Source organism: Nicotiana tabacum, chromosome 23 (genome assembly GCF_000715075.1).
Source record: "Nicotiana tabacum cultivar K326 chromosome 23, ASM71507v2, whole genome shotgun sequence".
Lineage (NCBI taxonomy): Eukaryota > Viridiplantae > Streptophyta > Magnoliopsida > Solanales > Solanaceae > Nicotiana > Nicotiana tabacum.
Genome location: NC_134102.1, coordinates 3,584,033 through 3,611,989, shown reverse-complemented (window position 1 = coordinate 3,611,989; position 27,957 = coordinate 3,584,033). Strand labels below are relative to the sequence as shown.

At 36.3% G+C, this 27,957-nt stretch overlaps 1 protein-coding gene across 1 annotated transcript; it reads right to left on the bottom strand.

The window, feature by feature from the left end:
- Positions 1-5,988: 5,988 nt before the first annotated feature.
- LOC107765564 (ribosomal RNA-processing protein 12-like) lies at positions 5,989-23,963 on the bottom strand. The gene is made up of 18 exons (XM_016584227.2): positions 23,417-23,963; positions 21,232-21,757; positions 20,102-20,353; positions 18,605-18,696; positions 18,118-18,328; positions 17,239-17,420; positions 16,889-17,128; positions 15,621-15,805; positions 9,702-9,795; positions 9,575-9,631; positions 9,308-9,442; positions 9,159-9,227; positions 8,435-8,548; positions 7,842-8,003; positions 7,637-7,765; positions 7,288-7,389; positions 7,041-7,111; positions 5,989-6,951 (listed from the first exon to the last, which is right to left on the bottom strand). The coding sequence occupies exons 1-18, from the start codon at positions 23,915-23,917 to the stop codon at positions 6,516-6,518; spliced, it is 3,558 nt and encodes a 1,185-aa protein (XP_016439713.1). The 5' UTR covers positions 23,918-23,963; the 3' UTR covers positions 5,989-6,515.
- Between the last annotated feature and the right edge of the window lie 3,994 nt (positions 23,964-27,957).

Here is a 27,957-nt window from a genome sequence, read left to right as displayed (position 1 = left end):
TCAACAAGTCGAAGTGTATGAATTTCTTTCAACACAATCTGTTTTGTTTTTAGGTTCTGCAGTTTGATAATTGTTGTTACTTTTATTTTTGTAGTGATTGTGGTGTATTTGCGACATCATTTGCCGAGTATTTCATTGAGGGCAAGACACCTTCTAAAAAATTCAATGCCTATGCACACCGGAGCAGATCTGGTGCTCTCTTGTGGGATTATACTAGAAAGAAGATGGAACTGAACGCGCAAAGTGATGATGAGATTATTAGTCAACAGAATAAGTCGCGAAAGCGGAAGAAGTAGTTACCTTTGTCAATGTTGTAGGATGAACTCAATAATTTCATTTTGTATTGTGTTCTGTTATGTTGTCATTGTTGTAAGACGGATTAAATTTGTTTGTATTTGAATTTTATGAATACTTTTAAGATTTGTACGGCAAATGAGATGTCTGCTCGGTTTTAAAGGTTTAATGAGTTTTAGTGCAATATTGGAGTGTTGCAGTTAAGTTTATTTTGGTGTTTTATCCCTTGATTTTGTGTTGTGAATTCAAGATATGAAAAATATATGGTAGTTTGTGATACACTGTCTCTTCCAGATACACGCATGATACAGATATGATACACATGATACATAGATGATACAATCATTTTGGATTGCTGCACAATTAGTTTCTTCACAACGAGTTGTGCAATTTGTTTGGTTTCGAAATATGTATTGATAAAGTCACACTCTTATTTGCAAATTTCTAAAACTATTTGCACAGTTTTCTACTTGCTACGATTATTTTTCATTTGTTAGCTTTGTTATTACACATATACAGATATGAGTAAGAGCCGATACACAAAGATACACAAGAGATACATAGAGGATATAAATATGATACACAACTGATACACAGGTGATACACAAGAGATACAAATATGAAGCATAGCTGATACAACTTTTTTTTTTAATCAAACAAATGTATAATTTAAAAAATACACTTGCAACACGATTTTAAATGATAGATCAAATATTTATTTATATCTAAAATTCAAATGACATTCTGCATTGATACAGTTCTTGATATATTGGATTCTTCTAAATCTCTATGATATTCAGTAAAGTAAAATAACAAGTAATTCTAAGTTTGATATATTTCATCCTCTATTTGGATTATTTCTACAAGTTTTCCTGTTGTGACCTTGTTCTCCACACTGTCCACATGAAATCGATATTTTTCGTTCCCTTTCAGATATTAGCTTGCACCTCCCCTTCCTTGGCCTTCCTATTGTTGTTTTAGTCATGTCTGGTGGCAAGACTTTTTCATCTAGAACTTCTGCAGGAATTTTTCATGTGTTTTTATCAGGAACCGGATAAATTAGAATTTCATAGGCCTTCAATAGGTAATTTCTGGTGTAGTACACCGAGCAATACTCAATGTGATCAATGTATTTATATTTTAATACTGCCCAAGCATGTGCACATGGCAGCTCATCCAACTGAAACCTTCTACAGATGCAAGTTCGATCTTTTAGGAATATTATTCTCTGCTTACCCTTGTCAAGTACTGAATATAAGTAACTCGTCGAAGGGGTCATCTACAAAATTTATCAACTATCATTAGTGGTGACAAAGCATATGCCCTCAAAACACATATACGGGAGAGCCTACAAGATTCAAAATAACTTAATATCATGTCAAACTAACCAATATTTTAGCAGTGGGGTAGGCATAGATGCTACATTAAATTTAAAGCCTTATATACATGCTGGTGGACGCCTAAAAGTTGAACAGTTTGCTTACATAATGACTAATTTCTTGTATGCCCAAGAAGAAACAGAGAATAGAGGTAGACCAATCAGCTTTGAAAAGAAACAGAAAACATGAAGCCTCGGGTAACAGAGATAAGACCCTCAATTACTTGAACACTATAATATTGCCTTTGTGCAAACAATGAATATTAGAAAATATTAGCTTTAATCAATTTGGTCTCCCTATATCGTGCAAGTGGATACTAGTTTAACAGAATCGCATAAAGAGTTCAAGATATAACATATCCCTGAATTCGGCATGATTACATATTATATGCACAAGTATCTACAGATTCTAGTCATACCTTCATCCGATGTGACAATTCGAGATTGTCTATCAGCATTGTATCATATTTTTTCCTAAGATCGGTAAATGACTATTTTATTCTTTTGGTTTGTAACGTTCCATCGTCCGATCAATTGCTTTATGTACTCCAGCAAAGGCAGTACTTGGAGTTCCCTAGCAGCCTTGAGCACTGCATTGATCGACTCCGCAATGTTTGAAGTCATTGTCAATGTTTTGTTAACAGTGGAATGTGCTCTGGACCATCTTTCATACCCAACGTTGATTAAGTAATCTTTGACCCTCTTATCAATTCTCTCTACCTCTGCCATATGGTAATCAAACTTCTCAACTGTGTATGCTTTGGCCATAGCAAAGAATATGTTTTTGAGCTGCAAATGGTTCTTCTTGTAATTTTATTTTACATTATTCCATATATGCCATATGCAGACACAGTGAGGTACTTGTGGATACAATGTTGTCGCTGCATTTTCAATGCCTTCATGCCTGTCTGAGACTATGCCCATTTCCTCCCTTTCCCCAAATGCATCCTTGAACCTCGCGAAAAATCATCCCAGGAAGCATTATTCTCTGAATCTACTATGGCATATGCGAGTGGTAGGATACTACCTAATAAATTAAATCATATAAACACTTTTGAGTATATACATGAATAATATATATATATATATATATATATATATATATATATATATATATATATACATACACACACACACACTTTTATACAAAGTTTTAAAATGCTGGATCTTGTGTGGATGCTATCAATAATGTTCCTCTGTATGTCGATTTAAGAAAGGTTCCATCTACAACAACAATCAGTTTGCAATTCTGCCATCTTTTTATAGATTGATATAGTGCAACAAAAGCGTACATGAACAGGTATTCCTCTGTTTATTTTCAAACTTACCACCGATATAGGATTTGTAAGAACCAGCATATAAAAGTAGCTTGGCAGCTTTTCATATGATTCGCCCGGGTTCCCTCTCATTAGTTGAACTGCTTATTTCTTCGATCTCCATGCTTGCATATATGTCATTTGAATACCATACTGCTTGTTCATGTCTCCAATTATGTCATTAGGAGTGTATATTATTTTTGGGTCTTTATACGTGTCTATCAGAAGACTGCCGATGAGTTTTGCAGTAGCTTGACGTTGTGCGTAAGATCTGTCTTTCATCGGGCATGAGTGCAGTTTGCTGAAATTTCTAACCTTGAAAAGTTTTGCTTTTTTCAGGCTCGAAGACTTAAAACACCAATCGCAATTGTTGTTGATGCACACTAGGCAGTACCTACGACAAGGATATAAAACTTTTCCATCAATAAATAGAGTGGCATGAAATATAATAATATATAGTGATACACACTGCCATCAACAATACTAGATGAAAAATGCAATGACTATACAGTACTAGACGGTGACAACCACAACTTAAAAGTGTGCAGCCACAGACTTACAAGCAGCAACTTATTTTCTGCATAATTATGCTTCTAACATCAACTACGATATACATTGAGATACATAATTATACAGTAAATATTCTGATACCTGCTTTCACTTGATCTATGCACCTTAAACTGGAATTTTTCCTTTACTGCCAAGTGCTTCATGACTTTGACTATCGTAGCCTTGTCTTTATAAATTTGACCTTCTTCTACATCTATGTGTTGAGGGTCAGTTATTATTGTATTTTCATCAGATTCTGTATCCTTCCAGTCTTCTCCATCCCCAAACTTAATCATATTAATTGTATCGCCATTGTATCTCTCCTATATAACTGAGTTTTATGCATACTCTGAGGAAATCACAGCAGAATTTGAATTGCAGCAGATCATGTCCATATCCTTTTCACTCGATGCTATACAAAGGGAATACATTGTAAATTCCGAGCTTTTTTTCAGCTCAAGATATACACATACACCTGTATTATTGTGTATCACTATTGGTGAAGAACTGTTTTGGACTGTGTATTTGATTTCAATAACATTCAATAGAGTATCTATCATAAGTTATTTCGAAATCATGTTTACAAAATCTTCAAAACTTATATTTGAAGTAACTATTACAACATCGACATTGTAATCTTCAAAACTGTTGTCAACATTCCATCGGCCACCATACTGAATAAGAATTGGTAAATTTGCCATTGAAGTAGCTGGAATTAGGTCAAAACTCACTAATTCCTTGATTGATTTTGATTGTAATTCGTAGTTCCTTCATCAAAGTTGTATTTATAGAGAAATCGCAAAAGGAAATTGTTGCTTCTACAGTGAAATTGATCGATTTTTGAGTGAAATTTGGAGCTCCTTTTGAGAATTTTTTGGAAAATAATCCCGTGATTTACAGAATGTATGTCTCTGTGAAATTGATACGCTTGAAAAACAGGGAAGGAAAGAAGATCTTTAGCATGATTTTCGAATAAAAGAATCCTCCCTTGCGCTTATCTCTAATTTTTGGCTAATTTTGGTAAGTGTCTAATTTTGTGCTAGAAGTTGGTAAGTTTGAGTTTAAATTGGCTATTTTCGTACTTTAACCTAAATTATTATTCTTATATGTTAACTTTTCGGTAAACAATGATATTGATATATATATATATATATATATATATATATATATATATACACCAAAAGCTTTCAAACTGCATACCGATGCTATACCGAATAATAAAGTCTTTTAAAATATATACCAAGTATCGCATGGAATATTGAATTTTTATTCCAATACAATAATTTAGTATGCACATCGTGCTTTACGTGCTTAAACTTGGAAATTATAAATAGTTAAATGTAAATAAGGATGAATTGTATTGATTTTTTCCTTAAAAAAAAAAACCAAATCAATTAAGTTAAGTTTTCAAATATTAGAATTTTTTATCAATTCGATTTATGTTGGTTTTTCGGTTTTTATCGTTTTTCCTTGAATATGACACATATACTGCCAAGTACGTATTCTAGTGGCTACATTCCCATATAACCTTGTCAAATCAATTACTGTTTGAGAAAATATATCATTTATAAAAATATATTGATGATAATTAAATTAAATATTGATGAATAACTTATAATGACTCAATCAAAGATAAGTTATTTTAACATAAAATAGATTCTTGGACTTAGCAAAAATTAATTGAAAACATTTGGGCCCAAAATGACATATGGGCCTTTTTTAGTAGATACTTTATCTTGGACTATTTTTGGTTGGGAAAGTTTATAGAGTAACAGTTTGGGTAATTTTTTCAATAATTTAATTAATCAAAATATAAACTAATAAAAGGCCTAAAATTTACCCATAGGTCAAGGCAAATCCCTCTGATATAATTTGAGATTGAGAATACAAGTTCTTGTTGGAGGCAACACTTGATAAAATTGAAATTCTACACATTTTTTCTACATTACTATATTACTACATCTTTTTGGCTCTTAGGACTTTCATTTAAAGCATAGTCCAAATTTACATGGTATTTAAAATTTAGTCGTCTCAGAATCAAATTTCAGACGTTGCTATAGTTTCAAACTTCAGACCCGACAATGGGTACTTCATTTATAAAGCATGGGTCAAATAGGCTGGACTAGAATGAAAATAGGGAGTATTATCACTTTTAACCAGCGCCATAAACTATTTACATTTGGTAGCCGAAAAAGTGTATAAAATTTATATAATTTTTTGTGTGTGTGTGTGTGTGTGTGTGTGTATATATATATATATATATATATATATATATATATATATATATATATATATATATATATATATATATATATATATATATATATATATATATATATACACACACACACACACACACACAATTTTGAAAGCTGACTATACAGTGCCATTTTCCCATGAAAAATATAGTCATAACACAAAGGTGACAAGTCCAAGAACATACTGCTTTCAGAAATAGTGTCTCACCCCATTCTATATCATTTCTAGACAAAATTAAATAGAATTTACCATGTCTTTATATCAACAGGCATTATGTTCCCAACTACAATTGAGAGATACAAATGGATATAAGATTGCCATCTTATAATTTAGTCCAAAAAGTAGCTAATAACTTTGTACCATCAACTATAAAATTGCAATTAGACTGTAACCAAACTAATACAAAACTCGGTTGCCACTAAGTTCTCAGAGCAGAACTTAGGAACAGATAGTATACACACCAATTTGCACCATATGAAGTATGGTTTGTGCATTGACACATTCTTGATATCTTCCGATGCCAGCAACTGTTATGACACAGAAAATCCATCGCTGGTGCACTGAATACATATCCCGAGCAGAAGCCGATGCATCATTTCAATCTACTTTGGAGTAAGAGATTGCTCTTCATCTCTCCCCGTGTGATTTTTACTTGCAAAAGTGAATACACGAAAAGTTCTTCCATTCTCTATCCGAGGTATCCAGGTAAGCAACCTATGCTAACTGTTTTTATTAGTTTTCTGCCTTCTATTCTGACCCCTTTTGTGTGCAACACCTGAACCTCGTACATCATTAGCTGGCCTTTTTTGCCTTTCTGTCTTTCCCTTTCCCGGGAAGTCCCTCTTAAACTTGCCTCCTTCGCCTCTCTTCTGTAGTGGTGCTTTATCACCTTCCTGTTTGCGATGATTGAATTCTCTCTTTCTTTTTACCAGATTCTTACCACCACTGCTGCCTGAAGAGAAATAAGGTTCATCGGCAGTGTTGTTCTTCCTTTTCATCTCCCTTTTTCTTTTCCCACCTCCCATGACACCTTCCTTGGAAAATTTCGTGGATGAATCTTTTTCGTCCTCCTCTCTCTTTTTCCTTTTGTAAGGTTCTCTGGAGTCTTTTTCCTTGAGTGAATCACTAGATTCTCTATCCTTCCTTTTCCGCTGCCTATAAGGAGATGAATAGTCAGATCAAAACTTTTCTACGTGTATCGGAAATAAGCAAAAGATCCTGTAAGATGAGCACAAGGATCGAACCTTGAATCCGAAGGTGTTGATTCCGTCTCAGGGGTACCATCTTCTCTAGAGCTTGTCTTGCCATGGCGATTCTGTCAAATGAAAACAGTGAACAGAAACATCTCAATAGGATGGAAGGAACACTTGATATCACACTTCAGGCATTATACTTTCATTTGCAACAAGAATCGCCATGATGACTGTCCCTCACCAAAAACTAATAGCATTTGCCAAAAACTTGTCGGCAGGACTAAAATGAGAAACATACCTCTGCAACTGTCTTGATAAAGTTTTTATACTTCTCAGCTGCAATTGACTTAACTGCGGCAACTCCACACTTTCTCATCAAGATCTCCATGATGACTGTGACCTTTTAGATGGCACAGAAACATCGACTTTGTCAATAAAGGACATAATGCGTCTTTCAAAAGTATATAAACATCTAATCTAAGTAGAAAAAAGGGAACAGGTGCTTTTAAGCTAATTACAAAACAGAAGGGGTGGCACGCTCCTGCTCTAGAACTCATAAGCATAGTATATTTTGAGCAAGATAATATGCGGTCATGCTTCATATATACATTGTTACTTCCATGTCCGATCAAAGAAACATCACAAACCTTTGATCTAAAATGATGCCGTGACACAGATGACCAGAGTAGCACTCCATTGACAATGTCCGAGAGCAAAATGTGCAGGTCCTTTGCTTGAATGCTCGATACCATTACTTTGACAAATCCCAGAACAGCCTGCACAAGTTAAAATAGGGCTTATAAGAAGCATCAAAGAATAAAATAGTATCTTGTCGTGGATAGGCATGCTTACTTTTGTAACTTCAACATCTTTACTCTGCAGCAGAGTCAGAACGGAAGGGACCAGATCAGGGACTGAGACACAGATATCGGCATCACTGTATACCAGAACAGAGAGTGCAGAGACTGCTCCACTTTTTATATGTGGTGACGAACCAGAAAGGTAAGCTATAATCTGCATATTACAGCTTCTTTTAAACCTCAAAAGCATGAATCAAAGAAACTAGATGCTTCCACAAGTATGTGAACTATTTAGTCCAAAAAATTACGCCCGCATGAAAAGAACATAGCAAAATTAAGACAAAATTATGCTCAAGCAAGAAATTTCTCTACAAAGTTTTGTTACTTGGGCCCTATTAAGACACCTCCTCACGAGAGGGCTTGATTCTTTTTCGCCAAGTACGTGGAATGTATTTTACACACACACACACACACACACACACACATATATATAGTGTGTGACATCTCATTTAAAAGCTTAGGCTGTAGAGAGAGCATACTTTTTATTTACATAATTATGTCTTCAACAAACGATACCCATATTTTGATGCAAGTAAACATACAAATGCAAGAACAAAATAGTTGTGCAGATTTTTAGTTACTGACCATATCAATGAACTTCTTGTAAGATTCATTCGACTTAGCAGATGATGAGTCTCTCAAGCTAGAACACACACCAATAAGGACATCATAGGCTGTCTTTCTACCTTCTTCCGTGGACTGCATTAAAAGAATAAGGCCATGTTATTAAGCTTATCAAGAAGTAACATCTAATTAGTGCTGAATACATAAGCGAAATTCCACATAAAAGAAAAATATATATACAGCAACCACAGTAAGGCCACTAATTTCAACACTGGTAAATATGACAACTTGGCTAAAAGAAGATGGTAAAGAGGAAGGGAAGTCATGAAACAAAATGGGAGGCAAAAAACCATGCTAAAACCATGCAGCAATTTAGGTAAACAATTTGTCCAATCAAATTGTACTCCAATCAAAGAAGAAACTTGGCTGGGAAATGCTTCCAAAGTTCATTCTTTTGCCAAGGTTGGTTTTTCCACATTTAGACAGGACTAAATGTCTATGTATGAAGCCTTGTGTTCCAGTGTGCTACAAGCAGTAAACTACATGAAGTACAAGACCTCTATTTAGCACTTCCATAAATTTAAATGTGACCACTTGGCTAAAAAAAAAGACAGCAAAGAAGAAGGACGTCATGAACCTAAATGGGAGGCAAAAAACCATGCTAAAACCATGCAGTAAGTTGGAGAAATAATTTGGCCAATTGAATTGTACTCCAATCAGAGAAGAATCTAAATGTAGCCCTTACATCTTTTAATGCGAGAATAATCTCATTCAGAATGAGAAAGGCCTGTGTGTTCTCCTCATCCAAATTTCCCTGGCAATATCATATGGAATCATGGTCATGTTTGTTGTTGAGTGAATTTTTATAAGTAACCATCGTGGTGGATAACTTACCTGTATTGAATCAATCAACAAGGTTTTATAGCAGGCAAAGCGACTCTTAAGTGATTTTACATCAGTTGGAGGTTTTACACTAGCCAATAAATCCATGAGCTGCTCAACATGTGAAGAGCGAAACCAGGAACTTTTCTGTTAAAAAAACATAAATTCGAGACAATCAGGTGATTACAACAACCCAGTGTAATCCCACAAGTGGGGAGACAATCAGGTGATTATACCACAAGAAGGGAAGGAAAATTCCAATAGCTACTAAAATCAGACCTCCAATATTCTATTTAGAATGTGATATGCTTCAAGATGACCAGCCCCATGAGTAGCCTACAAGCATAAAATCAACATTACTGTGAGGATCAATTAGATCATCTGCAGCCACTTGACACCGACTTACCTCCAAAACATCCTTAGCAATGCCAAAGAAGATTTTGATGAGATCCTCACTAGCTCCTTCAACAAAGCACGATCCCAGCTCCAAGATCAAGCACCTTTACCAATATGCAGCAAAAGGTTTAAGTTTCCATTTTGAAGTGTCATAATATCATATGCCACTGTTCATGCTACAGATGTCATTTTGGTTCAAAAAATAAATAAACTTGTGCAAAAATTGCTTTTTTTTGTGCAAAAATTGTTTGTCAGCCAAATGCCATGAAAGAAAAATTTCTCTAGAGAAGTTATTCTATCTTGACATTTCTTTGAAAATAGAATTGGCAAAAATAAATTCTTTTAAAAAAATTGAACCAAAGGCATGGTCGTCGTTTACTTTATATATGAATTTAAGATATATACATTGACAGTAGAAAGATTTTAAGTTTTAACATGTGATAGCAAATTAATTAAAAGATTTACTTGTAATTTATCTAATAAGTGGTATGATTGTGTGAATATTCTTTATTTTGTCGGTGCGAAGAAACTAAACTCGTTATATATTTATTTTATTGTGACTTGGACAATTGATGGAGAAATAAAAAGGAAAAGAAGGAAGGAGGGAGGAAAGCGGGGGGAGGAAAGGACATGTCTCTACTCTACAGATAGCCATTTCAAAATTTTGGAGGGATTTTGGCACAAGGAGAAGTGAAGATAAAGATGGACACTTGGAATTGGAGGAGCACAAAACCAAAAAAAAAAATGAACAACTTTGGTAGGGTTATTTGAAAATAAGAAAAGAGGGTAGGGCTTTTTATTGCTGGTTTGTGTACTAGTGCTTTCCCAAGAATTCTCTTCTATTCTTCTTTGATGATCTCCTACCTTTCCTTTTTTTTCATATCTCAAATTCCATCAGCTATATAACTTGATGAAATTTGCTTCAATTTTGATGGGGAGAGAAAAGGATAATGGAGGGATAGGCCATAGTCCTAATGCACGATAGCTGTTGGTAGGTTAGGTGGCAAACCCTGCCCCCTCTAGTGAAAATAAACATTCATTTAATAGTGCCACAAAATTCAAATGTTTTCACTTAAATTGCATTCCAGCAGCAAAAAATAGCAGCATGAGGTAACTTGTGTTTGAGTTAGCTACATACAAAACATGCTCAGAAGAATGATGATACAGCTGCACCAAAAAAAGGTTCTACTAGTACAGGAATAAAAGAATAAAAAATGACAAGCAAACTCATTGAAGATCTATCTTTTCTTCGCCTAAGAACATCTACTAACTAACTGAGTCAAACAGAAAGCAAGCAACTTTCAGAGGGGCAAGAAGCTTGCGTCTCTAGCACCTTTAAACACTAAAAAAGTACGACGGTTAACTCGCATACATCAGAATTGTTAGTTTACAGATATGTATAGTTTAGTCTTGTCCCACATTAGAAGAGTAGTAATATCTCCTTGTAGTGTATAGCTATAAATAGGGACCTCTTGTATTGTATTTATCATCCAATATCAATAACATATTTTCTCCATTACCTTCTCACATGGTATCAGAGCATTAGTGAGAAAAGATCGTTGTGCGTCATTCCAGCGTTAACCGGGAAGAAAGAACTTAGTCATCGTGCAATTTTTCCAGTGACCTAAGGCTTGTATAAGTGAAAGTCACTTTCTGCCGGTGTTGTGCTAAAACCAACACCACCACGAGGTAGATCACTCTCCGACGACCAACCCCTGAAATTTTATCCGGCAGAAAAGCCGCCACGCTCCTCCAAGCGCTGGCAACAACAACTTTTCCGGCGAGGGTTCCGGCCACTTTCCAGCCATTTTTTCGCGAAGCTTCTTCAAGACAGTGTGCTCTCCTCAAAATTCCGAGCCTACCCATCTAATTCAAATCAAATTCCAACCACTTTTATATTTTCCGGCGTGAACAGTGACCTTTCCGGCCATTTTTTGAAAACATTTCTTCAGGACAGCTTGCTCGCAAAAGAATTCCGAGTCTATCCATCCTGGTTACGACAAATTCTGACAACTTTGGAATTTTCCAACGAGCTACAGTGTTTCCGGCGTAAACAGTGTTTCTGACACAGAACAGTGTTCTGTTTTCCTGCTGTAAACAGTGTTTTTCAAGCTATTTCTTCAGTTTTCTCACAAGAGTTACTTATTTCTACTATTTCAAGTTAACCCTACTACTACAAATTGTAGCGACATGGGAACCGATACTTTGAATAGTCTGATGGTTTCTTTAGCAGAGTATATTGAGTTACTTCAGTATAAAGCATGTAAGCAGACATCTTCTGAGATAGCTTCTGTAGTTCAAACAGGTAATAGCGTGACTTGTTTCTCCCAATCTTCAACCTCTGAGTCTTAGGTCATTGATTCAGGTGCATCAGGTCATATTTCTGGTAATAAATCTCTTTTCACTACTATTTCGTATTCTCAATCTTTTCCAAAAGTCACAATGGCCAATGGGTCTCAAACCATGGCAACTGCAATAGGTCAAGCAAGCCCACTTCCTTCCTTACCTTTAGATTTAGTCTTTTATGTTCCCAATAGTACTCTTAATCTCATAGTTGTTAGTCGCTTAGCCAAATCACTTAAATGCGCTGTTTTATTTCTTGATGACCATGTTTTTATACAGGAACGCAGTACGGGGCGGATCATTGGTACCGGGCGTGAATCAAACGGACTTTATTACCTTATCCTTGCTAAATCACATGTACTCACATCTTGTCTTCCTTCTACAACTTGTCCTGTTACTGATTCACCAGATTTATTACATAAACAGTTGGGACATCCCAGTTTGTCAAAACTTCAGAAAATGGTATCTGGTTTATCTCACTTGTCAGCTCTAGAGTGTGAGTCATGTCAGCTCGGTAAGCATACCCGCTCTCATTTCCCTCGGCGTCTTGATAATCGAGCAGAATCACCTTTTACTTTAGTCCATTCAGATGTTTGGGGTCCTAGTCGGGTCAGTTCCACCTTGGGATTCCGCTACTTTGTCAGTTTCATTGATGATTATTCAAGGTGCACTTGGATATTTTTGATAAAAAAAATCGATCTGAGTTGTTTTCTATTTTCCAGACCTTCCACGCTGAAATTCAAAATCAATTTGGGGTTTCTATTCGCACATTTCGTAGTGATAATGCCAGAGTTTGTCTTCCCCATTTCAGCAATTTATGAAATCTCATCGGATTATTCATCAAATATCTTGTCTGTACACATCTCAACAAAATGGGGTAGCTGAAAGAAAGAATAGACATCTTATTGAAACTGCTCGTACCCTACTCACACAATCTCATGCTCGTTGCATTTTTGGAGGGATGCAGTTCTTACATCTTGTTATCTTATTAATCGTATGCCATCTTCAGCTATCCAGAACCAAGTTCCATTCTCTGTCATGTTTCCCCACTTACCTTTGTTCTTCCACCCCGTATCTTTGGAAGCACTTGTTTTGTCCATAACCTTACTCCAGGAACAGATAATTTAGCTCCTTGTGCTCTTAAGTGCGTATTTCTAGGTTTCTCGAGAACACAAAAAGGGTATCGATGCTACTCTCCTGACCTCCAGCGGTACCTTATGTCCGCTGATGTTACCTTCTTTGAAACCTAATTATACTTCACAGGTTCAGGTCATCACTTAGATATTTCTGAGGTATTACCAGTTTCATCTTTTGGAGATTCAGTAACTCCAGCTCCACCACCTACAGCTCCAGTTCCACCACCTACAGCTCCGGTTGTAGCTCCACCACCTATAGCTCCAGTTCCTCCACATAATCCAGTTCAACCTTCTGCAGCTCCACCACTCTTGACTTATCATCGTCATCCACATCCAGCATCAGGCCCGGGTGATTCACGCCTCGCATCAGATTCTGCACCTACTGCGGACTTGTCTCCTCTTAGTCAACCAATTGCACTTCGCAAAGGTGTACGATCCACACTTAATCCTAATCCCCACTATGTCGGTTTAAGTTATCATCATTTGTCGTCACCTCATTATGCTTTTATATCTTCTTTGTCCACTGTTTCTATCCCTAAGTCTACAGGTGAGGCATTATCTCATCCAAGATGGCGACATGCTATGATTGACGAGATGTCTGCTTTACATGCGAGTGGCACTTGGGAGCTTGTTCCTCTACCTGCAGGTAAGTATATTGTTGGTTGTCGTTGGGTTTATGCAGTCAAAGTCAGCCCGGATGGCCAGGTTGATCGGCTTAAGGCTCGTCTTGTTGCAAAAGGATATACTCAGATTTTTGGGCTTGATTATAGTGATACTTTCTCTCTCGTGGCTAAAGTAGCATATGTTCGTCTCTTTTTGTCCATGGTTGTTGTACGTCATTGGCCTCTTTATCAGTTAGACATTAAGAATGCTTCTCCACGGTGATCTTGAGGAAGAAGTTTATATGGAGCAACCACCTGGTTTTGTTGCTCAGGGGGAGTTTAACGGTTGTGTCTGCAGATTGCGCAGGTCACTATATGGTTTGAAACAGTCCCCTCGAGCTTGGTTTGGTAAGTTCAGCACAATTATTCAGGAGTTCGGCATGACTCGTAGTGAGGCTGATCACTCTGTGTTTTATCGGCATTCTGCTCCTAATCTGTGTATTTATCTAGTGGTTTATGTTGATGATATTGTTATTACTGGTAATGATCAGGATGGTATTACTAATCTGAAGCAACATCTCTTTCAACACTTCCATACTAAGGATCTGGGCAGATTGAAGTATTTTCTAGGTATTGAGGTCGCTCAGTCTAACTCAGGTATTGTTATTTCACAGCGGAAGTATGCCTAAGACATTCTTGAGGAGATTGGAATGATGGGTTGCAGACCTATTGACTCTCATATGGATCCGAATGCTAAGCTTCTACCTGGACATGAGGAGCCTCTTAGAGACCCTACGAGATATAGGAGGTTGGTTGGCAAATTGAATTACCTCACAGTGACTAGACCTGACATTTCTTTTCCGGTGAATGTTGTAAGTCAGTTTATAGATTCTCCGTGTGATAGTCACTGGGCTGCAGTTGTTCGCATTCTTCGGTATATAAAGTCAGCTCCAGGCAAAAGATTACTATTCGAGGATCGAGGCCACGAGCAGATTGTTGGGTACACATATGCTGATTGGGCAGGATCACCTTTTGATAGACATTCTACGTCTGGATATTGTGTTCTAGTAGGAGGTAATTTGGTCTCGTGGAAGAGCAAGAAACAGAAAGTAGTTGCTCTATCTAGCGCCGAAGCCGAATATCGGGCCATGGCTATGCCGACGTGTGAGTTAGTTTGGGTCAAGCAGTTGCTCAAGGAATTAAAGTTCGGAGAAATCAGCAAGATGGAACTAGTGTGTGATAACCAAGCTGCTCTTCATATTGCGTCAAATCCGGTGTTCCATGAGAGAACTAAACACATTGAGATCGACTGTCACTTTGTCAGAGAAAAAATATTTTCAGGAGATCTTGTTACAAAGTTTGTAAAGTCGAATGATCAACTAGCAGATATTTTCACTAAGTCTCTTACTGGTTCTCGTATTAGTACATATAATGTGTATGCACCGGCTTGAGGGGGAGTGTTAGTTTACAGATATGTATAGTGTAATCTTGTCCCACATTGGAAGAGGAGTAATATCTCCTTGTAGTGTATAGCTATAAATAGGGACCTCTTGTATTGTATTTATCATCCAATATCAAAAACATATTTTCTCCCGTGCCTTCTCACAAGAATAAATCCACTTCCATATTAAACAGAATCCACTTCCATATTAAACAGGATGGTGTCTGAGAAGGAATCATTCTGCCAGATTCAGAGAGGGAAAAGGGAAAGGAAAAGGAAAAGGAAAAGAAAGTAGCAAGGTGCCTTTTCTCCGTATGACTTGTCCAATACAGAAAGTTAGACAACAAAATATAGGAGTAGCAATAGTCCACGGAAAATTGAAGAAAGTGAAATTGAATAGTTGTTACCTCTTAGCTACTTCCCCAAGAAGAGTGGTGTTATTTTCTTCATTGTCTGTTGAACCATCAGAATGAAATCCAAGCTTCCTGTATTCACCAGAACCATTCGTAATCCCGGATCTCTCCATTGAGGAAGTAAAGATCCTTTGGGTTGTCGAAGAATCACTGATGGATGTCAAGCACTCTATTGCCTCCTGAGAATTTTTTTCCCCAAAAATAAGGAAGACAGTTGAACCATCTCGGCAAGCAATATTGTTCCACAAACTTGTTAAAATATAGACTAAGAATCGCAGCAAGCGTTCACAAAATTCCACCTAGAAAAATGTCAGTAGCCTAAACCAAGTGAAGAGTTCACTTGGGAGCAAGTTAAAGTCCTCATGAACCACGCACAAGTCCAAACCCCACCCCAGGAGGAGGGATAAAGAGAGAAAAACAAATGTTGACAGCAGAGAAGATCCTTTTCTTGAATAATTGAATCGTGTCCCCAAGTTTTTCTTGAATCATGACAATAAACATGACCTGGAAAGCTTACAAATATCATATTGACAAATGCTACGTACACCAAATGAAATCGACCTCAAAATTATGGGTTAAATATCCACTTATCTAGGCACACTTGATTTACCAGGTAAAGATGTCGGATGACATTTTGCCTAATGTCATTATACCTATGTTCAGGATTACATATCAAATCCCTATTAAAAATGTCCCACAAATGATGAGAGAAGCAAGTGCTGAACTAACGGAGCTGTCTGCATGGGGCCTCAACGATCCCTATGGCAATTTTCAAAATGTGTCGGACTGGGCCAAAATTGAGAATAGAGGACAAAATAATTGTGCACCATTCGGGGAGAACAGGGAGAGGTTAGTTTCCTTTTTCTCTTTGTTTCTTTCTTTCTTTCCTTCCTTTTGTTTTTTTTGGACAAGTGAAGATAGATTTTACTCACTATCAACAGCACCAAGATGGTAGCATCGGTGTACTGCATCTACATCATTTACAAAAGAAGCCTTACACCAAAATTTAAGTTTTGAATGCATCTTCATTTAACAAAAGTTGCATTTACTGATTTCTCTGAGAACACAATGATTCCTTTCTAGACAACACTTCCCATTTCTTTTATGTATTAAACCAACCTCCAGTGCATGTAAAAATATATTAACTGGGAATGGCATGAGATATTCTTGCAGCTAATAAAACGGAAACAAAGATGAATAGCAACAAATGACAAGCAGAAAAGAACCGTTTGTTTTTGGTTCAACTAATATATAATACGTACCTTGAATTGCTGGTAATTTGCAGGAGATGACTTAAAAAAGACATTTACTAAAGCCTGAAGCCATTCCTCAGAGCAAGATGCCAAAGCCTTAATATTTTTGCTTGCGGGCTTCTTTGAGTAAGAGCATTTGCGTTTGAACTCCAATGCCAACTCTAGATTTTCATCCTCCTTTTGGGGAACTATAAGCTCTTCAGAAAAGTTATCAGATGCAAGTGCACTTTTATTCTTATTCACCAGTTCCTATGAGAAAAGACACAGCTGATTATTTAAATCCAAACAAGGAAAGGCATGATCATTCAAGAAGACAAGTACAACTATTTAAAAAACTTAAAAGTGAATCTGAACCGAACCTGCAAAGCTGCAGAAATATTTTCAAGCATAAAGGACTCCTTCTTGAGGAAAGGAATCAAAAGCGTAGTCAAAACTTGGGCATTCTTGTGAACGTCAGATGGACTGCGACAAAAGGCAGGTAATAGCCCCCAACATCCACGGGCATAAGCCTGCAGTTCTTCTCGAATTACTGACTTTTTAACTGGCAAAAGGAACGAACTTAATTCCAGATGTAGGTAAAGAATCTTTCTGATGCAACTCTAAAGTTTAAAACAGGAAATTGAGGTGATGCCATCTCCACCCTCCCCCATCAGAGAAAAGATAATGATACTTCGCTACTTAATTGTTTTAGAAACAGTTTGCTATTTCTCCTTTAACCATGCTATTTGTAGAGTGTTAAATTGTATCATCAAGTCAAACATACAAGGGTAAAAACTAATCAAAATGTACAAGTTAAAATACCGCAATTGCTACAAGAAAAAAATTACGGCACTACTATAGGAATAAAGAATACCAATTTACACCAAATGGATACCAAAAAAAGAAGAAGAAGAAGAAGAAAAGAAAGAAAAAGAAATAAGAATCACATTAAACAGACTGAGCTTGTCAAATAACTAATCAAAGACACTCAAACTTAGATTGCACAAGCACAAAATTTAACAGAACAATAATGTACAGTTCTAGAACTCAGCATTACTGTAACAGGATCTAACATGAAAGATCTACTCATCTGAGAGATTTAACACAATGAAGAAAATTCAAGTGCGTCTTCGGAAATACCAAAAGCAATAGAGTTCAGATTAAAATAGCTAAATGATTATAGAGGATTTCACTTGGGACACAACAAAAACAACCAAAAACATCATGCCAAGCTTAATAAATTATCACAATATGCATACCTTTTGATGATGCCTGTTCGAAGGACACAGCTAGTGGCACCATGTGCTTTATAAAGAACCCTAGCGATGATCCACATACATATTTATTTAGAATAGGAATCAACCAAGTGTTTGAAACGGAGTAATCCTTTGCATTCAGGGTGATGGGTAACAGCGCAAGCAGTTTCTCTGGTCCCATAGCAATAACAGCTGCTCCTATGCACACTTGAAGCTGCAAAGAAAAGAAAGGAAAAGCAATTACAAAGATTTTAGGCTCATTGCTTTTCTGAACACGTGAGTTTAAAAGATAAAGCAATCATTCTTACTAATCATTCTTAAATACTCTTCCATATTAGTTTTTTAAGCCGCTGCAAAATTGAAAGAGCATATCTCATCTACTTCTCTTCCAGCCATATCAAACAACCAAAATAAATCACAAATATTTCATCCAAAGGAAGTCAGTAAATGAGCTTCTTGTGACATAAACAAAGGCCTGTGGAGGGCTTACATTTTTTGTATCATAAGCACCACCAGAAGCAACAGTCATCCAATCAGCAAGTTTAAGTATTAGACCTTTCGCGCATAAGTCCAAGACCTCACCTAGAAGCATATAGATCAAATACAATGAGAACAACAACAACAACAATAACAACAACCCAGTATAATCCCACTAGTGGGGTCTGGGGAGGGTAGTGTGTACGCAGACCTTACCCCTACCCTGAGATAGAGAGGCTGTTTCCAAAATGACCCTCGGCATCCTTCCCTCCAAGAACTCCCCACTTTGCTCTTGGGGTGACTCGAACTCACAACCTCTTGGTTGGAAGTGGAGGGTGCTTACCATCAGAGCAACCCACCTTGTCTAAATACAATGAGAACAAATAAATGTAAAAGAGAAAATTGATAAAACGGCATAGCAACTGATACTTGCTAATACGTAAATTGTCTAGGGATAATTCAAAGCCATTGTTTCCATTGTCCACAATATTAATCTGACCCCGGGAAAACTTCTCTTTACAGCTTCGAAAGAAATCTCTTGATGCAATACTCATCCTCCTAAAAACTTTCTTTTCTTTTGTTTCGCAGAGAGTAAGAACTGCGTTCTTGTTTAGCTATTTTGGTCTCTACTTTTACTCCTTTTCTAAATCATAAAATATTAAGACATTATTTTCCTTTCAACTCCATCACGCTTGTAGATCAAATGGCAGCACTCCTCCTGAGCAACTTGTTTATTTTTATATATAAGATCATCTCCTACCTTTGTACCAACCAATAAAAACAAGAAGAAAAATCCACTTGCGTTGTATCTTTCTACAAATCGCAAACAACCACTTCCAAGCTATTTCTTACCCTCCATATTTATTGTCTTATATTGTCTGTGTTTAAATAAGTAGCAAGTTACATTTTATATCTGGTGGACTTACTGATTATTAATATTCTTGAAAAGAAAAAAGAAAATGTTGTCAAAAGCAAGTGATATGGATTAAGAGTTGAGACACTAGCAAGAAAGAAGGACTTATCCTCCTAGATGAGAAATTATTTCCACATAAGGTGTAGGAATATCTAACTTCAACATTAAAATAACAACCATCACAAAAGAATTTCACCAGATTAAAACAGTTCCAACAAAATAACTTTATGTGTCATACAAACTACACCATGAGGAAGAAGAGTATGTTTTGACACCAGAGGTCAGATGAAGAGCGAACGAGAGGATTTTCCGTCATCCTATATTTCTTAAGGGGATTCTTATAAGTGAAGCAGATATCACATATCATGTGATGGCGGGTGAGAATGATGTATGCCTGTAAAATTTAAAACGCTGATTTTTACCAAAACACTTACTTGATTCAAAGGAAAATTAACAAAACTTTATGTAGACCTATTCTACACGAGCGACTAAGAGAGGTTTGATCATAGGTGCCAGTCCTTAGTTAAGACCCCATGATTTTGCAAGACAGGTAATGACTACTGAAAGCTCCATTGTGGGTTGTCAGTGTCTACCTACCCAATTTAAGAAAAACAACGGAAAGTATCGCCAAGATATGGTCGTTTGGGAATTCAGAAGAGCTGATAAGCAGATCTTCAAAGACTAAAAAAATAGCTTTCACTGCTGCAAATTCAGAACTGTTGAGAGTCTCATCATCCACTGCCTGCTTTTTACCGGTCAAAAACTCTTTCCCATCAATATGGGCAATGATCAGTTCTTTCAAAATATTTGAAGACTGTAAAGCGATATTTTCCGGACGTGTAAGAAGACCTGAAGAAACATTGAGAATGTCAGCACCAAGCATCACATAATCACAGACATAAAGCTGGTAACTTGTAGAAAATAAAGAGCTAAGGGAACTATATTAAAGAGAACCTTAGCAGTTAGTGGTGAACATAAACTTGGCTCTACGAAACTTACTAAGTAGAGAAATGAAAGCCTCACTATGTTTACTATTTGAGAACCACTCAGAAACTAAAAAGATATGTTCTACCTGTTATGTGTAGATTAACCTTTCTTCCATAGATAGTAACATTACAAGGCTTATTCTCATCTTGAAACCCACTGAACTCAAATTTTGTGTTCTCCAAATAACAAAGAACAGCATTTTCCTAATTGACTCAACTATGTAAAAGGATGGTACTCGTAGTTTTATCAATTATTGAAAGTTATGGAAAAACAATGAACCCACATAAATATTGGCAAAGGAACATTGTACCTAGTGATAAAAAAACCTTGGGGAACACCGTGGTTATAGAGGTACCCTATCAATACTATAGTTAGCAAAGACAAGTCTGTCATTCGATAGGTAAAAGATCGAGCTAGATTCCGAAAGGTAGGCTCCTACATGGATTTTTGTTGATATATTATCAATTTCGTCACATTCGTTAGATTTCAAGACTGTCATAAACAGAAAAATGGATGGCCGGCAAAATTTGCTGTTCAGTTGACCAACTTCAACACGATATGCTTTAGTCAAGTAAAATAAGAAAAGATAACCAGACTAAGCTGATCAAACAATATGTCCAGCCAGTTGGCCCAAATCCTTTCATGATAAAATATGAAAAGTCATACTACCAATGGACTTAAATGGAGCATTCAGATTTCACACAACCAAATTGGTGTACAATTTATCATTATAGTAGTACCTGATATGGAGTCAACAACCAACGGCAAATAGGTAATCCAAACACTTATTCCTCCAACATGGAGTTTCTCAATAATGCTTTTTGCCAAAGTTGCGGCAAGCAATACATTGTCAGCAGGGTTCTCCGCAGACGATATGTATGATATAAGCGCTTTTATAATGTTGTCAGCATCTTGAAGAATAATTTCAACTCCTGAAGCATCTAATATTGCCCCAATATTATCAAAAATGTGTCTTGTGAATGCTGAGCTCTGGGAACTCATAAGCTCCACTAGCTGAGCAAGTAGCTTCTGCTTGACTTTGACCGAAAGGTACGGTATAATAGGCTTCAGGATATTTAGGGAGTGAAGCACCTCTTGATGCTCATCTTTAGATCCACTTATTTCCTTTGGAGCACTTAGTTTCATTGCCAATGTCATGTTATCTTCTATCAAGGAGTACATTCTTTTACCAGCCTTCTTAGCCACCGAAGATGAACCAAATGACTTGAAAACAGTCAGAATACAATCCTGAGCACATTTCCTCACCTGAGAGAAATCATACAAGTAACATCACGTCAGAGCCGTATCAATTATTTCTCTATATTTCACTATGGGATGATGAATCCCTTCAAAAACGTCAGCCTCTTACAATTCCTTAATGTACTAACACCCTGTAACAACACTATCAATGTTCAGCCAAATCTTATCAAAAATGAACGCTTATACAGAAATAGGCAAACAAGTAACAAAGAAAAATCACCAAGTTATCTTGAAGTAACAAAAATATTACAGATCATTTTAACATCATTAGCTTACTAGCGCAATTTTGCCTAATGCATAGATTACTTCAATTTGTATAAGTTAGCAATTCCCAACATAACCTAAAACATTAAAGGGGGTGGAATCATATATCATACTCCCTTCGTTTCAATTTGTTTGAACCTATTTAACCAGGCGTGGAGTTTAAGAAAAAGAGAAAACTTTTGAAACTTGTGGTCCAAAACAATCCATGAATATTTTTATGGCTATAAATCATCTTATTAAGGGTATAATGAGAAGTTTAACGTTACATTCTTTCCAAATTTAGAAAGGGGTCATTCTTTTTTAAACTGACTAAAAAGAAAATAGGTTTATTCTTTTTGAAACAGAGGGAGTATTAAGAAGGTAGAACATTTCAAAGGCTTAAAATAGTAAAATTACTAAGCAAAGATTATTGAAATTGCATTTTTGATTGGTTGGCAAGAGTTAAAGACCAAGTTATTACTAAAGCCAAAAGTTTTTATCATTTCTGGAACGGCTGAACTCATTGTGAGTTTAAATAGCTAACGAAATGAACCAAAGCCAGCAAGCAGGTTACATTGATGCTGATATCAGAAATTTGATCTTGAAGCCAAAATGCAATTTCTAGGAATGAATTAACAAAGTAGATAATTACTACTCTCCTCAGACCCCACTAGTGGGATTATACTGGATTGTTGTTGTTGTTGTTAATTTTTTATGACCAAGAAATCCCCGAGGTACAGTGGTGCACTTTTTAAACTCGGTGAATAATGAGTCCGCCCCCTAGTCTTCTCCACTTAAATACCAGGCTATTGTCTACGGTAGAGTTCGAACTTCGAACTCGTGACGTGCTCCTAACCCACACATCACGTGTTGCGCTCTTACCACTAGACCAAACCAAAGTCGCGGGAGCAATTAATTAGCGAAATTTAACATTCATTAATCTCATAGCAAATCATGTTAAAGCAAATCAAGTTAAAGATTCTTTTTTTTTACCAAAAAAGTATAATTCAAATAAGCGCACTCTGTATAAACAGACAATTTTACATATGCATCATAAGCACAAGCAGGTACAATCTCAAGGGATTAAATTCTTTTTTATCATTTCTGAACCCTATGCGAGTCTAAATAGCTCATGAAATGAACCGAGTCAAAAAGCAAGTTTTTTTATAAACGAGAAATACCGAGGAACTTGAATAATGGGCTCGTCCCTCTACCCTTCTCCACTTAAAAAGCAAGCTTTTGCCTATGCAAGATTAACTAGCAAAATTTAACATTTAGGAATCCCCATAGCAAAATCAAATTAAAGATTCAAAATTTTTTTTTCAACAAGCATAATTCAAATAACAAACACTCCATATAAACACACAATTTACATATGCATAACCAACAGTAAGGTACAATTTAAAGGGATAAAAAGAAAACCTTTGGACGCTTATCAATGGAGAACTTTACAAGTGACTCAAAACCCACTTCCACAGAACTCCAATCTTCCTTATCACAAAACCCGACCAAAATTCCCAAACACTTGACAAAAGCTCTCACAGTAGAAGTCCCCAAAACACCCTCATTCTCAAGTGGTTGCTTTTCAAGAATAGCCACGATTACACCAATAGCCTCAGTAGCTTTATCTGAAGAAACATCCTTAATTAAAGGAAGAACAATAGCTAAGAATGATGATAATGCAGATAAGGCTTGTGGGTCGAGGGTATTTTGGGAATTATTAGAAAGTGTGGAGATTGTGGCTGCGAAGTAAGAAAATGGCGTTAAGGGTAAGGATTCAGATTGTATAATGGAACGGGTGGCGGCGGCGGTGGCGATGAGGTGGCGGTGTTGTGGGGCGGAGGATTTAGTGTAACGTTGGAGGAGTTGTTCGCAGATGTCGGAGTTTTCGTTGAAGACATTGTTGTTGTCTGAAGGATCCATTGTGTAGAGAAAGAGAGACGATGTTGTTGTCTCTGTTGGGGTTTAAGGCGAGGGTTTTAGAAATTATTAAGGGCTCGTTTGGTTACCTCGTATACGGAATAATTAATTCCGAAATTAAATTTGAAATTAGTTTATCCATATTTAGTTGAGATAAAGTGGTAACTAATATAGAGATTAGTTATCTCGAGATTGTATTTTTTTTTTTTTATTTCTATAAGAATATGGTATAACTAATGCCGTAATAGTTAATCGTGAAATAACTTATTTTCCAACCAAATAACCTTAACAGTGTGACGAGAAAATGACAATTAAAGGACTAAAATGACTTTGCTTTATATTTAAGGAACTACTTTAGACATACTCTTAAATATAAAGGATCATCTTAGATTCTCTTTTTTTTCCTTTATGTATAAAACTTATTGATTCCACTAATCAAATCCACCCAATGTAAGACCTATTAAATAAGGAAGACTTTCTAATAAGATTTTCATTTTTTTCTTCTAAATTGCTGTAATTATGCTTGCATGATTTTTTTCACTTTTAGCCCGCACCAGAAACTATTTATATTTGATAGCCGAAAAAATATATAAAATTTATATAATTTTTGTATATAGCATACAAAATATATATTATATTATATTATATTATATTTTTTTATATATATATATATATATATATAGTATTTTGAGAGAGATTATACAGAGTAGGGGCGGACGTTCAGTATTTCGGTACGGTATTTAAAAATTACGCTTCGGTACTTCGGTATTCGGTATATCAATTGTGCATACCAAATACCGTACCAAATTAGTTCGGTATGGTTCGATATTTTCTTATTTGGTTCGGTATGGTTTCGGTTCGGTTTCGGTATCATTAGTAACAAAGAAACAAACCTTCAAATGGTGAATGTTTTTCTTATAAATCTTGATTTCGTTCTTAGACTAGCGTAGCCAAGCTCTTCAATTATTTTGGTTCTCACGACGTGTAACTTGCTTTTAAATCAATTGAGACATCACGCAAGAAGCTTATCAGCTCTATTTTGGAGTGCACAGGTGAAATGAAGCATCATAGAAGCTTCTTGGATTTGATAAGTTGGATGATTTTTGGTTTACTTGGTGGATTAAAGTAAACTGGAAAAACATATATGCATGTATCCAGTATTTATAATATATATTTTTGTATAAATAATTATTGATTAATCATGTAGTTAATTAATACACATTTTCAATGTTATAGAGTTTCAACTCTAAAGAAATATTTCTTCCTTAACAACACTACATAAAACTATTTTCAAAATTAAAAACTCTCTAGTCATTAGCTTTGCTGCATACTACGTTGGTGCAGTACACACCTACATCTACCTCATGCTCTTTGTATATTTGTCAATACGAAAGATTAAGATTATATTAGTTGGGTTGGAAAGATTAAGATTATATTAGTTGGGTTGGACTTGGGCTTAATCTTACTTGTTAAGGCCTAGGGGTAATTAATAAGTTTGATTTGGGCTGGCGAAATGGGAAATTGGGGGTTGGGAAGTGGTGCAAGAAATATTTCGGTATTTCGGTATACCGAAGTATCGAAAGTTCAATACCGAATACCGTACTGAAATACTGAAATATCAAAAAATTCATACCGAATTAGTACTGAATAACCGAAGAACTGATACCGAAATACCGAATTAATTCGGTCCGGACCGATTTTTCGATTTTTCGGATTTTATGCCCCCCGCTAATACAGAGCCAAGATTTACGTGCACGCTATTCTCCCCAAGCTTCAAATATGAGATTTCATTGGATATGTTGCCCTTATTGTTCTTGTTTACGTTTGTTCTCACATCAATTCACTGTTGGGATTTTAAGCTTGTGTAGCTTAAAGAGGGTGAATGAGAAATAGAGGGAAAATAAAATATTTGAGTTTCCCTTGGGAAAGGGACATTGTCCCATATCGGAGGAAGAAAAGGCTTTTGATGGGTATATATATATATATATAATTGCTCTTCTTCTAGCTCTTAAAGAGTTAAGAAAAAGGCAAGCCTCGCGCCGTCGTCGTCGCTCGCTCGGCTACGGCTACAGCTACGGCTACAGTCAAAGATTGATTGATTAATCTTTTTGGACAAAATTCCTTTCAATTATTTAATTAATTAATTAAATAATTAATTACGAAATTCTTTCCCGGATTATTACGAAATTTTCTGAGCTTCTTCTTCTTCTTCTTCTTCTTCTTCTTCTTCTTCTTCTTCTTCTTCTGCTTTTTAGTGTGTTTTACGACCATTGAGTGGTTCGCAGATCATCAGAGTTTTGGTACCTATACACTGGTGAGTTAAATCGTTTTATCCTGGGAGGATATATTCCAGCACCTCGGGTACTTGAGGGGAATAATTTTCTTAAGGACACACTGTGTATTCAGTGGGCTCGATTTATTCCTATATTGTTTTCTTGTTTTCCAGAATCTATTTCGTTAAATAAGTATTACTAACTTTCTGTTTTGTTTTTCCAGAAAGTTTAATTGTTTATTACAGCAATACAGATTTATAACAATCTTAAGGAAATTATTTTATTATATTCTGTATTTTGTTTGTGGAGATTAAAACCTGTGTGGTTTTCTACTCCTTCTGAATTTTACTATTATGATTTGAAGATATAAAAACTTCATCAGAGTATTGAAATTCGTAAGACGATTTGAAGAACATAAAAACTTCATCGTTTTTCTGTAAAACAGTATATAAAAACTTCGATTTTTATACATACTATTTTTTTGTTGTTAATAACAGTATTGTGTATTGTTCTGATTTTGCCATTAATTGAACTCTTCTGTTGTTTACAGTGAGAAATGACAATTGATAACGGTAATTCTTCTGCGACTATTGCGGCAACGACGATAGCCTCGTCAAGCCGGACTGCTGTTCCACCGGCAGAAAAACCGGGGAAATTTTTCGGACCCAACTTTAAAGGATGGCAGCAAAGGGTGTTCTTCTGGCTTACCACACTTGGTATGCAGAAATTCACTAGTGAAGAACCTCCAGTGCCTGCTGCGGACATGCCGGACAACGAGAAATTCATGATTGTTGAGGCGTGGAAGCAGGCAGATTTTCTTTGCAAAGGCTATATCTTAAGCGCTTTAGAGGATGACTTGTACAATGTGTACAGTGCGATGAATACTTCGAAAGAATTATGGGACGCACTTGAGAAGAAGTACAAGACTGAAGATGCATGCTTGAAGAAGTTCGTGGTTGCCAAGTTTCTAGACTATAAAATGATAGACAGTAAAACTGTTGGAATCCAAGTTCAGGAGTTTCAACTTATTTTTCATGACCTTATTGCTGAAGGTATGGTCGTGAATGAAGCATTTCAAGTGGCTGCAATGATTGAAAAATTGCCTCCTTCGTGGAGAGACTTCAAGAACTATCTTAAGCACAAGCGCAAAGAAATGAAGTTAGAAGATCTTGTGATTCGTCTCAAGATTGAGGAAGACAACAAAACAGCCGAGAAGAAGTCTCGTGAAAATTCAACGATCATGGGAGCTAATATCATTGAGGAGACTGCTCCAAAAAGTAAGAAGAGAAAGAGGTCTTCTGGACAGACTAAGGAGCAGAACAAAAAGAAATTCAAGGGCAACTGCTACAATTGTGGAAAAACAGGTCACAAAGCCCCTGATTGTCGTCTCCCGGAAAAAGTATAAGAAGAAGGGACATGCCAACATAGTGGAGAAGAATTATGACATTGATGATCTGTGTGCAATGCTTTCGGAATGCAACCTAGTTGGAAATCCGAAGGAGTGGTGGAGTGACTCTGGAGCCACTCGACATGTTTGTGCTGTCAAGGAAGCATTTGCGACTTACTCTACTGCTAGTCCCGAAGAAGAGCTTTCCATGGGAAATACTGCAACAGCCAAGATTGAAGGTTATGGGAAGATATTCCTGAAGAGGACTTCCGGCAAGGTGTTAACGCTTAACAACGTTCTTCATGTTCCTACTATTAGGAAGAATTTAGTTTCTACTTCTTTGCTTGTTAAGAACGGATTCAAATGTGTATTTGTTTCTGATA